The sequence below is a fragment of the Aythya ferina genome (assembly GCF_964211825.1).
Source record: "Aythya ferina genome assembly, chromosome: 23".
Classification (NCBI taxonomy): domain Eukaryota; kingdom Metazoa; phylum Chordata; class Aves; order Anseriformes; family Anatidae; genus Aythya; species Aythya ferina.
The window spans coordinates 5,084,257-5,097,190 of NC_140321.1; the positions used below are offsets into that span (position 1 = coordinate 5,084,257).

Below are 12,934 nucleotides of genomic sequence, written 5' to 3' on the forward strand. Positions count from 1 at the left end.
CAGGGACCGCTGCGGTGCAGATGAAGGAGCGGCCGTGTGCGCTCTCCCAGAAAGAGGTCGTTTTTGCCTGCAGGGCCAGCGCGGCCGGCTCCCCGTTCGGAAATTCAGAAAAATCTCCCGAACTTTGAATTTCAGATTTTTATCTGGGCGCCAGCCTGGTTTTTGCCGGGGGGGGTCAGGTTTGGGGCAGAAAGCAAAGCGCAGCGGGGGAGCAGCAATGATGCGCTGCGGGAGCGAGCTCCTCATCCAGCCAAGCCCACGTGGAAGAGGAGCCGGTGTGGGGGGATTTGGGGGGGCTCAGGGGGTTTTGGGGGGGCTTGTGGGGTGGGTGATGGCTCCTCTCCCCTGCTGCTGCTGTGTTTTTTTTCTCCTGATGGGTTTTCTGCTTTTCCTAAGGCTGTAAGGTGAAGGGGTGGGCTGAGGGCAGCGCTGCGACCCCAAGCATCTTCCAGCAGAGCAAAGCCCCGAAAATGAGGTGGAAAAGGACCAAGATATTATTGTTGTTATTATTATTATTATTATTATTATTATTATTATTATTATAGTAATATTTGCCTTGTCCATGGCCCAGGCTGCTGAAAGGGGCTGAAGGAGGACGGATGGAGTCGTGCGAGATGCGAATGGGGTTTTTTGGCTCACAGCATACTGAAACCTTTATCATTTTATTTTCTTCATTTGTTGGCTTTTTAACTCTTCCCCACTCCTTGATCCCAGGGCGCAGGCTCCCAGCCTGGCCCGTGCAGGACAGAGGGAGGTGTCTGGGGGGGGATGGATCAGGCCGCATTGAAAACCGCTGCCTTTGCACTGATGCCTGGGTTCCAGATCCCTTCTGTTCGCCGTTCCCTCGTCCCTACGGGTGTTTTCTTTTGAAACAGAATATTATTAATAACCGCAGGCTATTTTTACACCGCACGCTGGAGCTCACAATTGGTTTGCGGGGGAAGATGCAAGGCAGGCAGCAGAGCCGGGATGGGGAGTGGGCGGCTCTGCTGCCGGAGCTGCGGTTGGGGATTGCGGGTGGTTTCCACCCAAAATAGCAGGAGGGGGGCAGAGCTGGGGTGCCTGAGAGGCTTAGAGGGGCCCAAATTTCAACACCAGTGTGAAGCCGGGGCCGTGGTGTGCTGGGGGCTGCTCAGCTCTCTGCCCCTTGCCCTCAGTTCAGTGTTTTGCTTTGGGGGGGCAGCTGTGGCTGGGATGCTCCCCGCGCCTCTCCATCAGCTGCTTTGGGCCCCCCCCATGGGAGATCCCGCAGGAGAGGGGTGATTTTTTGGGGGAGGAGAGGGATTTTTGCTGCCTTTCAGATGGTTCAAACTCCATCACATGCAATGCTCTGATGTGGAAACGGCTGCATCGGGCTTTGCCTGAGGGTGCTGGGGCTGAACCCAAAAAACAGAGGGATGCCCCGAGCCCCCCATGTAGGACATGTCACCAAAGGGTCGGAGCAGCACCAGACCATCCTGGTGGCCTTGTCCCCGTGTGTGAGTGGGGTCCACTCGTGCTAACACTGCTCTCTCCCCCCAGGTCCCTCCGGACACAGCAGTCCCCTCCTAGCATCGCTGCCTATTCCCGGCCGGCCCCTTCACCCCCCCTTGGACATCAAGCACTTCCTGACCTTCAGGCTCAATGGGACGTCCCCGCTCAACCTCTTCCCCAATTTCAACACGGTGAGTCCCCGTGGGCAAGGGGCTGTGGCTGCCGGACCCCTTCCTCCTCTATCCCCCAGAAAAAAAAAAGAAAAAATAAAAACTCTTTTTTCCCCATTCTTCTGTTCCTTGAACCCAGCCAGATAAGTCCTGGCTTAATTTTGGGGCTATTTTTCACCCCCGCACGGTGCCTGCTCTGCCCGTAGCTCGGAGCAAACGTGGTGCCAGCGTGGGGCGAGGGAGCAGCGGGAAGGAACCCTCGAAGGCTGCCTCTCGCCCCATCCGCCGCCCTCAGAAAGCAAAATTAAAAAGGTGGTTTGCTGCAACCAAGATCAATGGGGTTTTGCTCCTGGAATCGATAGCGGTAAAGTCGCTCTGGAGAGCAGTTCATTAGTTTTCAAGTGAATAAAGAGGAAAAAAGGAGGAGAGAGGAGGTGTGGAGAGGCAGGCGCGGGGTGAGCCTGGTCACTGCGGGACGTCTCCTACCAGCGGGGGCTTCGAGGTAGGGCTGAAGTGGGACCAAACACCGGGGTTAGGTGGTTGAACTTCGCTTTGCAGAGCTCCCCCATCACACATCACAGCACAAGGCCGTGTCCTGGCGGTTAGCAGGATGCCCAAGGCAGGGGTATCCATCCTGCTCAGGGCTGAGGGGGGTTTGCTGCCCTCATCTGGGTCCCTGCATCTGGGACAGGCGGTTTGGTTGCTCCTGCCTTTGGTAAATGTCAGGTTTTTTTTTTTTTTTTTTACTCGTGAGCCTAAAAATGGGACTTTCCTGAACTCCCTCCCCACCTGCTGAAACAGGGACCTGATCCTGGCCAGCCTTTTGTAAGTGGCTTTGAGATGAAACATGCTCTGAAGGTGCAAATTATCACCGAGATCTTCAAAGTCGGCCCCAGAAATTAAGTGCCGGATTCCTGTTGCTGTTGAATGGGATTCAGACATCTAACTCCTTTAAGCTCTTTTGAAATCCCAGCTTTAGCCTGTCTCTCCCCTGTGCTAACAAGCAGGAACACAGGAGAGGAGGATTTTTTTGATGCCATTAACGTTGCTGCTCTTTGTCTGTGTTCCTTTTTTTAGTCTCTGGAGTCAGTAGCTAACTCGAACCAGACACTGTTGTTTGTTCTGCTTGGCGCTCGCTTGCCCCTGCCTTGGCACGTGCTTTCTAGAGCTTCAAAAAAAAAGAAATAAATTGGAAAATGACTCCTGCACTCATGGGAGCTGCCCGGCTGTGCAGGGACAGGCTCGGCCGCTGCCCTGCCAGGCTCCGTGTGTGCTCTGATCCCTGCCAGCTCCCTGAATCCTCAGCTGGTTGCATTGAGCTCAGCCTCAGTCCCATGTTTCTAGCCCTGCAGGGATGCTCTCGTGCCGGAGAGGTGATGGGGGCAAGGTGGGAGAGGGGGCAGGAGCGAGGGGGTCACCGTGTTGTGCTCCCCGAGTGAGCTGCCATAAATGAATTTTAAGAAGGCAGCAGAGGTTTGGCCTTTGCTTGCTGGTGATGCTGGGCAGGACCTGGCGTGGTTTTGCCCCCAGGCGGCCGGGTAACACTCGCCCCTTGCAGCAGCATGGAGCACGAGCTGGTTGCAACTGCGCAGCTGAACGCTGTGCACTTGGAGCAGGTCACAAGGCTCTCATGAACCCAGCAGATGTTTTACTCTGGAGCGAGCAAAAACCTTTCCAAAAACTGAGCTCTCACTTAAAGCAACAACAGCAGGAGGGAAAAAAAAAAAAGAAAAAAAAAAAAAAAAAGAGTCCTAGCAATACGGAAGGCGCGTTACGTGCTCAGAGGGCACTTTGTAGCTCTTGCGATGCTGCAAACCCCCAGGACCTAGCAGCGCCTCGCAAAACCACACCAGAGGATGCAAAGCGAACTGATGCTCCGTCCCGCTGCTGACCTCAGCGGCTGGCAGGAAGTTTGGCTCCGAGATCTCTATTTATATCGGTAGGAACATCCAGGGATAAATAAAGTAACGTGAGTCAATAAGAATTGGCGATAAAGCTGGGACCTTCATGCTCCGAGCATGCCGTGCCCGAAAACCCACCTCTGCTTTTGGATGAGCTGCCCCACAGCGCTGGCAGCAGCTGGGCCCTGGGGTTCTCGGTGAAAGGTGCTGGAGACCAGGGAGAAAAGCCACATCCGTGGGAGATGGTACGTAAAGCTGCAGCACCAGGGTCCCCAGGGAGAGCAAGCAGGGACCGCAGTGGTTCTTTTTCCTATTGGAGATAGCAGAGGCTGCATATGGGAGAGAGACGGTGATGGTGTGCTTGTATTTTCATTTGATGGGAAGAACGAGGGCTCTCAGGGGGCATTCGAGCGTCAGCCCCGTTTGGCATCATGCAAAAAAGCTCTGGTGCCCACATCGTGCTGCTCACACAGGTGGCAAGGTGCTGGCGTGTGCCCAGGCTGCCCCAGTGGGACTTTCCCCCACTTTTTTTTGTGATGGCTTTTGGATCGCAGGGATGGCCAGAGAGCTGCGAAGGCAGCTGAAGTGGCTGTGGCTGGGTGCGTGGGGCTGTCCAGGGCATGGAGCTGGGTTTTGGGGTCACAGGGAGCTTGCATGCACAGCAAAGCAGTCAGTGGGGAGGAATTTCACCCAGGTAATGGCCAGCATTGAGATGCCTGCTACAGAAAGAGAGGTCGCCAGCCTCACCCTGCTCCCAAAGCCACCTGGTGCATGGTGGCTGTGCCCACCCGTCCCTCCCCACCAGAGGGGACACAAAAGGGTGCCCAGAGGCCCCTTGTGCCACCCAGCAGACGTGGAGCGAATGCAAAGCTGGCCGGGCTCCGTGACAGCAAAAGGAAACCGAACAAAACTTGAGCGGAGAGAGCAAACCTCCTCCAGTATTGATGCTAACGGGGTTCCTTCATCCAAAGCATCCAAAATGGAAAGCGGAGTTTCCCGAGAGGCTACAGTTTAGTGCTAATTAACAGACGAGCAAGTAGCGTCGAGGAGCCTTCGCTGTCAGGCACCGAATTCTCCCATCGAGCGCGGTGGAGGCTGCTGCAGAGATGAGAGCCGTTTTTCTTGCCTTTCCCTGGAAAAGGTGGGTGTTGCTCTTCCACGTGAGGGCCAGCCGGGCGCTGGCAGCACGGGGACTGCACGCTGCGATCTTCGCTGTCGGGGTGGAGCGGCCTCTTCACCATCCGTAGGTTCCTCCGGTTCTCCGCCGAACCCCGAACGCCTCTTCATTTCTATTCCACGAGTGAGCAAAAAGCTCGCAGCGTGCAGGCGCTTCATTAATCACCCGCCTTTACCATTCTGCTCACTCCTGGAATGGAATCTGGGGTCCTGATAATGGCTCCGTTGTCCAGGCATGTGCCTTGAAGACTGATGCACCTGTCTCAGCAACCAAATAGCTTTGCAGAGAAATACGATCGCCTGAAAACCCAAGGCTCTACTGACAGCAGGACTCAGATAAGATAATCTTCCTGTGCCACGGGCTAGGGGAACAATACTTGCATTATAGATTATAGCCACGTTCAAACAAAGAGCTGATTCTTATTCCCCCCCCCCCCCATACCCCTTAATAAATGCATTTTGTTTAAAACAATTATGGCTTTTCCAACAAGTTTGCAGCCTCGGCAGAGGAATGACGCTGAGCATCGGGGAGGGACAGAAGCGCCAGGGGCTGTCAGCAGCCTGCGTGCTTCTGCCTCGCCGGCAGCCCCCCGCGCGCTGCCCCTGATGAACGGTCTGGTGGAAAGACAAAGCTCGCTGCAGATCATCCTGCTCCCCCTGTGCACATGCCCTTTGAAACACCAGGGGCTGTTTCTGAAAGGCGTCAGCCTCAGAATTTGGTTACAGCAGGTGAAATGGGTGCTCGGGGAGCCCAGGGTGGATTTGCACGGGCACGGTGCCCTGCGGTGTGCCTGGGGCTGCAGAAACTCTCATCCCCTTGCCCTGGATGCCTGTGCGGGGCCGGGCCGTGTCCCAGCACCCCACTGAGCCCAGGTGAAGGTGGCTGTGAGGCAAGAGCCAGGGGGAGAAGTGGGACCCCTGTCCCCTTGTCCCCTGCGTTGGCACTGTGGGAGCTCTGTGCCGTGGTGTCCCCGGGCACTGCTCGCACCTTTGGCTTTGCACAGGAACATTTTGGCTCCCTGGCAAAATGCACGTGGAGGATTTGGGGCTGTTGCTCCTTTTACCCTCTTTTACGGTGGTTTCGGCTCCTGCTAAGTCACTCAGAAACCTCCCAGGTCATTGGGATAATGAGGACAGCAGCTGGGAGCTCAAACAGAAGCTGATAATTTGCCATCCACGACACTGGGGGCTGCAGTGGAGCAGGGGGGGATGAAGGAGGGGGACACTGCTAGAGAAGGGCTTGGGCTGGTGCCATTCCCCCTCCTCTCCATATCCCCATTGCTGCCCAGAGGAGAGAGATGGTGGGGACGGGGGCTGTTCCCCTCTGCCAGACCACAGCAGAAATTCGGTGGTTTTTGAAGGCTGGCTTAAAAAATAAAAAGGAATTGATGGAGAGCACCCCACGGAGAGGTTTTATATGAAGTAATGTACATAAGGAGAGGTCAAGGAGAGGTCTGTGAGACCCCAGGCTCGTTCCTGGAAGCCGGGAGCAAACACTGAGCACCGCGGGATGCGTGCCGCGGGTCCCGGTGCCACCCAGCCACCCTGTGCCTTCCTCCCCTTCCAGATGGACCCCGTGCAGAAGGCGGTGATCAGCCACACCTTCGGCGTGCCCACCCCGCTCAAGAAGAAGCAGTTCATCTCCTGCAACATCTGCCACCTGCGCTTCAACTCAGCGGTAAGCTGGCACGGGGCTGGCCTCGAGCATGGGTTTGGGTGGGCGAGCGGGGTCCTCATCCCACAGCCCCACTGGGATGCAGAGCGGGCTGGTAGGGGTGCCCCTCGCCCACACATCCCCAGACAAGGCACCAAGCAACGCAGCTCCTCGCTGCTCCTTTCCCTTCCTCTCCGCTCGCCCTGGCTGATGCTTCCCATGGCAGGGTGGTGGAAGATGCTTCCTCCTTGCTCATGGGCCTGAACGCTCCCAGGGCTGCTGTGCCCTCTGTTCACCACGCCAGCTCTTTTGTCTTTCCGCTCCTCATCGTTTTGTTCAGGTCTGTTCCCCGCTGCCTTGGCCTCGGTGGTTGTGCTTAAGCTGCTTTATCAGCCCGTGCAGTTGATATCTGCTCCTTGGGAACTGAATATAATCTTCCCTGCGTTGGCTTCCCAGAGCTCTGATGTGGCAGGTGTTTTTTTTTTTCACACACGCACGCACCCCCCCCAGCCTTTTATTCTAAGTAAATCAACCACCTTGAAGCAGGGAGGAAGGAAACGTTCATTGATCCCTGCAGTACTGAATTGCACGCAGCTGATCTTTTGTGGGGAAAACTGATTAAACAGCTGGAAAGGGAATTCTCATTCAAATGCCACCCAGCAGGAGAGGTTTGCAGGCAGCTGGGCCAGGAGTGCAGCATGGGGGGGGCCCTTTCCCTGCACCCCCAGCAGCTCAGAGCCCCTCGCTGGGCTGCACCCCTAACCCCACGGGGCTGCGGTGGTCGCCCTGGCCAAGGGAGCATTTTCCTGCTTGAATTACAGCTTAACCACCTGCAGCTGTGTTCCCCCTTCCTGGGGAGGGTGGGAGGGGAAATCACAATGAAACCCCAAGATGGGGGCTGCCTTCCAGCCTCTTTTCTCTCCATCCAGCTCCGGGAAAGGAGCTTTGTTATGTGCTAAGAGAGGTTTTGGCCATGGAGGTTGGTGTTGTCTGGGCTGAGCCTGGACTTGCACAGAGGGTGACAGCGGAGCTGGGGGTGGCACCAGGCTCTGCTCTGCCCCCTGGCCTTGGAAGAGACCCCGGGGGGCTCCGCTTGAGCAAGGGGACGTTTTGCATGGATGTGCAGCATGCAGCAGGGAACTGCTTCTGGAAGGTCGGTGTCGGTGCGCTGATGCGCTCCTCCGCGCCGTGGCGTGCAGGGCAGAGGGGGAGGCAGCAGCACGGGGTTATTTATAGAGCTGCCAGCCTGGGAGCATCACCCTGTGCTCGGCTGTGCCTTCCCAGAGCAGTGACATGGTGCTGAGCCCCCCTTGCTCATCAGCTTGAGAACCAAGCCTCCTGAGGCTGCTTTTGCAGCTGGGGAGCACCAGGCTGGCTCTGCAGCGCTGCTGTGCCTGGAGAGATGCGGTCCCAGCCTGGCCGTGCTGTATCAGCAGAGTCCTGCTGGAGATCCAGCTCTTCCAGCCAAAGTCAGCTTTTCCAGGCTTAATTATTTCACTCAGCAACCAAGCAGCTTTGGGAAAAGCAGCAGAAGGGAAAGGCGGTGCTCTCCAAGCCGTACCCTGGCTGGAAGCGTGGTGCGGGGAGGGTTGGTGCCCTTCCAACCCACCCTTGTGGCTGCATCCAGGTCTCAGCCTTTGACCCCTGAGGTTGCTTTGCTCTTTCCCACCACGCGCTGCTGCCGCCCCCATCCCTGCCCCGTGTCCCCCTGAGGTCACGTCTGCAGCAGCCCCTGTCCGGGCGCAAATCATCGCACACCGCTCCTGTGCGCAGCGGCAGCGATGCTCCGTGACCTACTTAGGCTCTGCTCAGCCCCGGCCAAGCCCCGTTATCTGATGGGAGTTGATTGTGTTTGCTAATGAGGCTCTGCTCAGCCGCGTGCGCTCCGATGGGTCTTTTTCTTTCCCACGTACCCGGCCGGCGCTGCGCTGTTCCCAGCCCTTAGGAGGCGGCGAGGGGGGGAGGCCGAAAGTGATGCTGCTGCTTCCCCATCACTGGGAGCCTCATCTGGCCCCTGAAAATGCCGTGCAAATTAATCTGTGCTGCTCAGCAGTACGGTGTCTTAATTCACAATGGGTTCAGCCTCCACAAATTGCTAAACTGGGGTTGTTTTTGGTGACAATGCTGCATTGTCCCCGACCGCTAAGTACACAAATGTTCGGGATATTTTCTTTTGTGGATGTTTTTATCAGTTCGGTGCAGGCATGAACCCATCAATGTGCACTTCATTATTCGACGTTCTCTGGGAGAAAGGAGCCTGAGAATGTAAATTGCATGTTAGACACCCATTAGGTTACAATGGGAGACGTGTCCTCCTCACCAAGGTATTTTTTAATTTTATTTTTACAGCCGGCGATTCACTGCGTGTTTCTGAAGCCGTGATTTTTTTTTTTTTTTTGCTTGCTGAAGGCTCCTTTTAGAAGTGCCTTGATGCATTTAATCAGAGCAGGGTCCTTATCTCCGCCTTGCAATGCTGCGGTGTCTCAGCGAAGTGATACCTCGCCCTGAATGCATTGGCGTGCGAGGAGCAAAGTGGCTTTGTGCTGCGCCCAGCCAAAAATATCACCTCCGAGTGATCCATCCGTCCATCCTCGGCACCGACATTGTCCCCTTTTCTCCCCCCTGCAGAACCAGGCAGAAGCTCACTACAAAGGCCACAAGCACGCCCGGAGGCTGAAAGCCATCGAGGCCATGAAGAGCAAGCAGAAGGCAGCGGCGGGGGCCAGCAGCCGGGACAGCGCAGCCGACTTCGTCCCCAGCCCAGAGGGCTCCGGAGACCCCAGCAGCACGGGTACGGGGTGGGGGCTCCAGGAGGGGTCCTGCAGCAGTGACCCCTGGGGCTGCTGCCACGATCTGGGTGGGTCTGGGTGATGTGGCAGGGTTTGGGTGAACCATGCTGGTGTGGCTGCAGCACGGTGAGGATCCCGGTTAAAACCCGAATCACCGCCTGCTGTGGGCACAGCCTTGTGCCCGAGCATCCCTCGGGGGTCAGCTGCTGCTGGGGTGGGATTAGGGTGGTGTAAAGCTGCAAGTCACCAATGGCACCATGAGAATTAGTAAACGAGCCGTTGTGTTACACCAGCATCTCTGGTGTGACAAGCTGGGAGCAGCATCGCTCGTGGCTTTTTGCACTGAAGAGGTGCAAAGGAAGCCCAAGTCCCATTTTCTGAGTATTTGAGCCTATTTGGTGGCCCAGCTGTAGTGGTGAGGAGTGGAAGGAGGTTTATGTCTGCTTCAACTCTGCTTCAGCCTTGGGATCGCATCCTGGCTGTGGGAAGAGGGGGACAAAGCTGGTGTGTCCGAGCCCTGCTCAGTGGTGTGCAGCTGAAGCACGGGGCTGGAATTTCCTTGAGGTTTTCTGTGCTTAAGCATGGCTTGGTGTTGAGATGGGGACAATTAAAGCAGAGGCTGCTCCCAATTATATGTGTCTGCAGCATCTGGTGTGGTGGGGAGCACCCCAAAACGCCCCCCTGGGGAAGTACCCCAAAAATCCCATGGGGCAGGAGTGGGCTTTGCTGTGTCCATACAGCACCCGGCCCTGGGTTGTAGTGCCCCAGCCTGTGGCTGCCCAGAGGGAAAGGAGCGGTGATTTTCCCTGTGATTTGTTGCCTCTGGGCGATGTTTAGAAATAGAGATAAGGGCTGTAGGAAAAAAGCATTCCCTGCCCTTGCTGGAGCGCGCTGTCTGATATGGGTTCACACATCCCTGGTGGGAGTGAGCACCCCACGGAGCCACGGGCTCCTTGGGGCTTCTGCTCTGAGCACACTGAGCTGTGGATAAAAGCTGTAGTGGGAGAGAGCCCTGGGTAGAGCCACCCACAGCAGGAATAAAAGGAGCAGGCAGTGCCTGAGGTGGCCTTGAGCATCGGGGTTGCTCTCTGAAATCCAGAAAACCCATTTGAGAAAAGACAACCTCCCCCTTCTGACCCTTTTTTCCTTTTTTTTTTTTTTTTTTTTTTTTTCTTTTCTCCCTTTTTCTCTCCCGCCAGCCCAAAGCAATGGCCTGAAGGAGCCGGATGGTGAGGGCAGCAGCCTGGAGCTGCCGCCCAGCTCGGAGGAGGCTCCGGCGGAGCTGTCGGGCAGCGCCGCGCCGCTGGGCTCCCCGCCGGCCTCCGAGCTCTCCGAGGGTGCCTCGGATGCCACCGGTGTCACCTCCCCGGCCACACAGGCGGCCGAGTCAGGTGGCAGCATCAGCTCGGCCCCCGAGAGCGAGAAGGAGGGGAAGAAGAGCAAGCAGCACCTCTACTGCCCCACCTGCAAGGTGACCGTCAACTCCCTGTCCCAGCTGGAGGCTCACAACACCGGTAAGGGCATCGCCCGTGCCAGGGATGGGCTCGGAGCCTTTCCCTCTGTGTTTCTGCCGTGAAACAGAGCCCCGTAGGCTTGCAGGGAAGCCGTGTGAGTTAATGAAGGGTGCTTTAATTAAAAAGGGTTAATTAAGGTGGCTTGCGATGATGAGCAGTTGTGTTTTACTTACGCTGCGGCTTACGGGGTGAGTTCTAGCAAGGTCAAATGCTCTCTTATTGTTCGTGTCTCTAATTAAGAGATGTTTTCAGATGTATTTAATCAAGTGATTGGAGGCTGCTCTGTATTCTGTTGCAGCTCGGGGCTCTCAGCTGATACCAACCTGGAGCTGCCTCTTGCAGGCCCAGGAAAATCCCCCCCCAAAGCAGCCTGGTGCTGGGGCTCCTGCTCTTTTTGAGAAGCACCTGGGGGAAATTGGGTGAGCTCCACGGGCCGGAGCCCCGCAGCGATGGCTCACCCCAGTTCTTCCCTCCCAGTGCTCCCCGTCTGGCTGGGGGGACCTGGGGGGGCTGGAGCCGGGTGGCAGCTGTGGGCTGGGTGACTCCCAGCGGTGCCCACGGTCTCTGCAGTGCCAGCTTCCATCTGGCTGCCCCCGTACATGATGCTAAAATCAACCAGCCCGGCACCCTGGTTTTTAAAGAAAGCCACCACCGCGGCACAGCGGGAGCTGGGAAGCAGCACCCCCAGCCCCAAGGGGGTGGGCTCGGGACACGGCTTAGCTGCAAGCATCTCCTTTTGCTTCTGTCGGTTCTGGTTACAAGCCCAGGAGCTGATTTGGGGAAAAAGAACAAACAAACAAAGGGCACGTTCGCAGCCTGGCGCTCCTCCGCGGCTGTCGCGCAGGCGCTAAGCGCAGGCTCCTTGCTTAACGCCTTAAAAAATAGAATGAATTAGCGGGGGCTTAAATTACTTGCCCACCCCCGTCCTCCCCAGCCCCTTGCCGGCAAGGGGCAGGACAGAGCACCCTGTTCCCAGGTGTGTGGGATTTGGGGTTCCTCCTTCCCTGCCTCTTATAACCCCGCTGAGCTATTCCTGGCTCGGCAGCCGGCTCCGCTCTGACCTTGGGCATAGCTCAGATGCTGCGGCACGGAGGGCGACGCGTGCCCGGCTCTGCAGACTGTGCTAATGCCCAGGACAGGGCGACGAGCTCCAGATCAGGCTTAAAATAGCAATTTCTCCGAAGGTCTGACACGTGGAAGGAAGGAGGGGGGGTGGATGTCACTGGGAAAGCAGAGCGATTCTGGTCTGCCTGCGGAGCGCAGCTGGCCGCGAGGGCTTGGAAGGGTTTGGGAAGGGGCTGCTGCATCCCTATGGGAGCCTGGGGTCCTGGGGGGGATGCCGGGTGCTGCTGTGGGTGATTTGGGGTGATTTGGAAAGGTGATGCTTGCTGAGTGTCCCCATCCCTGTGCCATCCAGGCGCCAAGCACAAGTCGATGCTGGAGGGTCACAGCACCCAGATGCGGCGAGGCCGAGGCAAGCTCCTGTCCCGGGCAGGGCACAAATCCAAGAGGATCGGCAACAAGGGCAGCATCAACATCCAGAACAAGGCGTTTCACTGCCAAGTGTGTGAGATCTACGTCAACTCAGAGACCCAGCTCAAACAGGTGAGAACGCCGAGCCTCGTGCGCTTTTTTCCTCTGGGAGGTGCAGGGGCTCAGGGCATGGGCGTGCAAAAGAACCTGGGGCTTGGGAGCACATCCCCTCTCAACACCCGATGCCCTCGGGAGGGGAGAGTCTCAGAAGGCCTGGATTTATAGGATGCATCCCATTTAAATCCTTCCCCTGCCTTAAGCCAAGGGGGATCTGTGTGTGTTTGGCCTGGCCACGCTGATTTTTTTTCCCCAGCTGTGGGGAGAAAACCGGCTTTGGGTTTTGGGGGGAGAGAGGGAGGAGATCTGATCCCAGCTCTGAGAGTGGAGAGGGTCCCTCTGGAGCAGCGGGTGCATCCCTATCCAAAAGCTGTGGGATAAATGGGCAGCCCAGAGGTGGCACCTGGGTGGGGGGCAGGCTCTCGTGCAGCTCCTTGTCCCCATCCGCGGTGAGACTGCGGCTTCCCAGACACGGTCCCCGGGTCGGTGCCCATCACTCGGGCTCTTTTCCTCTTCCAGCACATGAGCAGCCGGAGGCACAAAGACAGGCTGGCCGGGAAGCCACCCAAGCCCAAGTACAGCCCCTACAACAAGCTGCAGAAGAACGCTGCCCTCGCAGTGAGTATTCTCAAGGTACCTGTCTCCCAGCAAATTACCCATCCGGTTA

The 12,934-nt window shown here is 57.1% G+C and overlaps 1 protein-coding gene across 3 annotated transcripts in view; it reads left to right on the plus strand.

The window, feature by feature from the left end:
• ZNF385C (zinc finger protein 385C) overlaps positions 1 to 12,934 on the plus strand; it is a 75,528-nt gene that overhangs the window by 58,176 nt on the left and 4,418 nt on the right. For all 3 annotated transcript variants that reach the window (XM_084496328.1, XM_084496327.1, XM_084496326.1), the window contains exons 3-8: positions 1,522 to 1,664; positions 6,288 to 6,398; positions 9,003 to 9,165; positions 10,363 to 10,677; positions 12,095 to 12,282; positions 12,787 to 12,900. In XM_084496328.1, the coding sequence (XP_084352454.1) occupies positions 1,522 to 1,664; positions 6,288 to 6,398; positions 9,003 to 9,165; positions 10,363 to 10,677; positions 12,095 to 12,282; positions 12,787 to 12,900 (1,034 nt within the window). The remainder of the gene's footprint in view (positions 1 to 1,521; positions 1,665 to 6,287; positions 6,399 to 9,002; positions 9,166 to 10,362; positions 10,678 to 12,094; positions 12,283 to 12,786; positions 12,901 to 12,934) is intronic.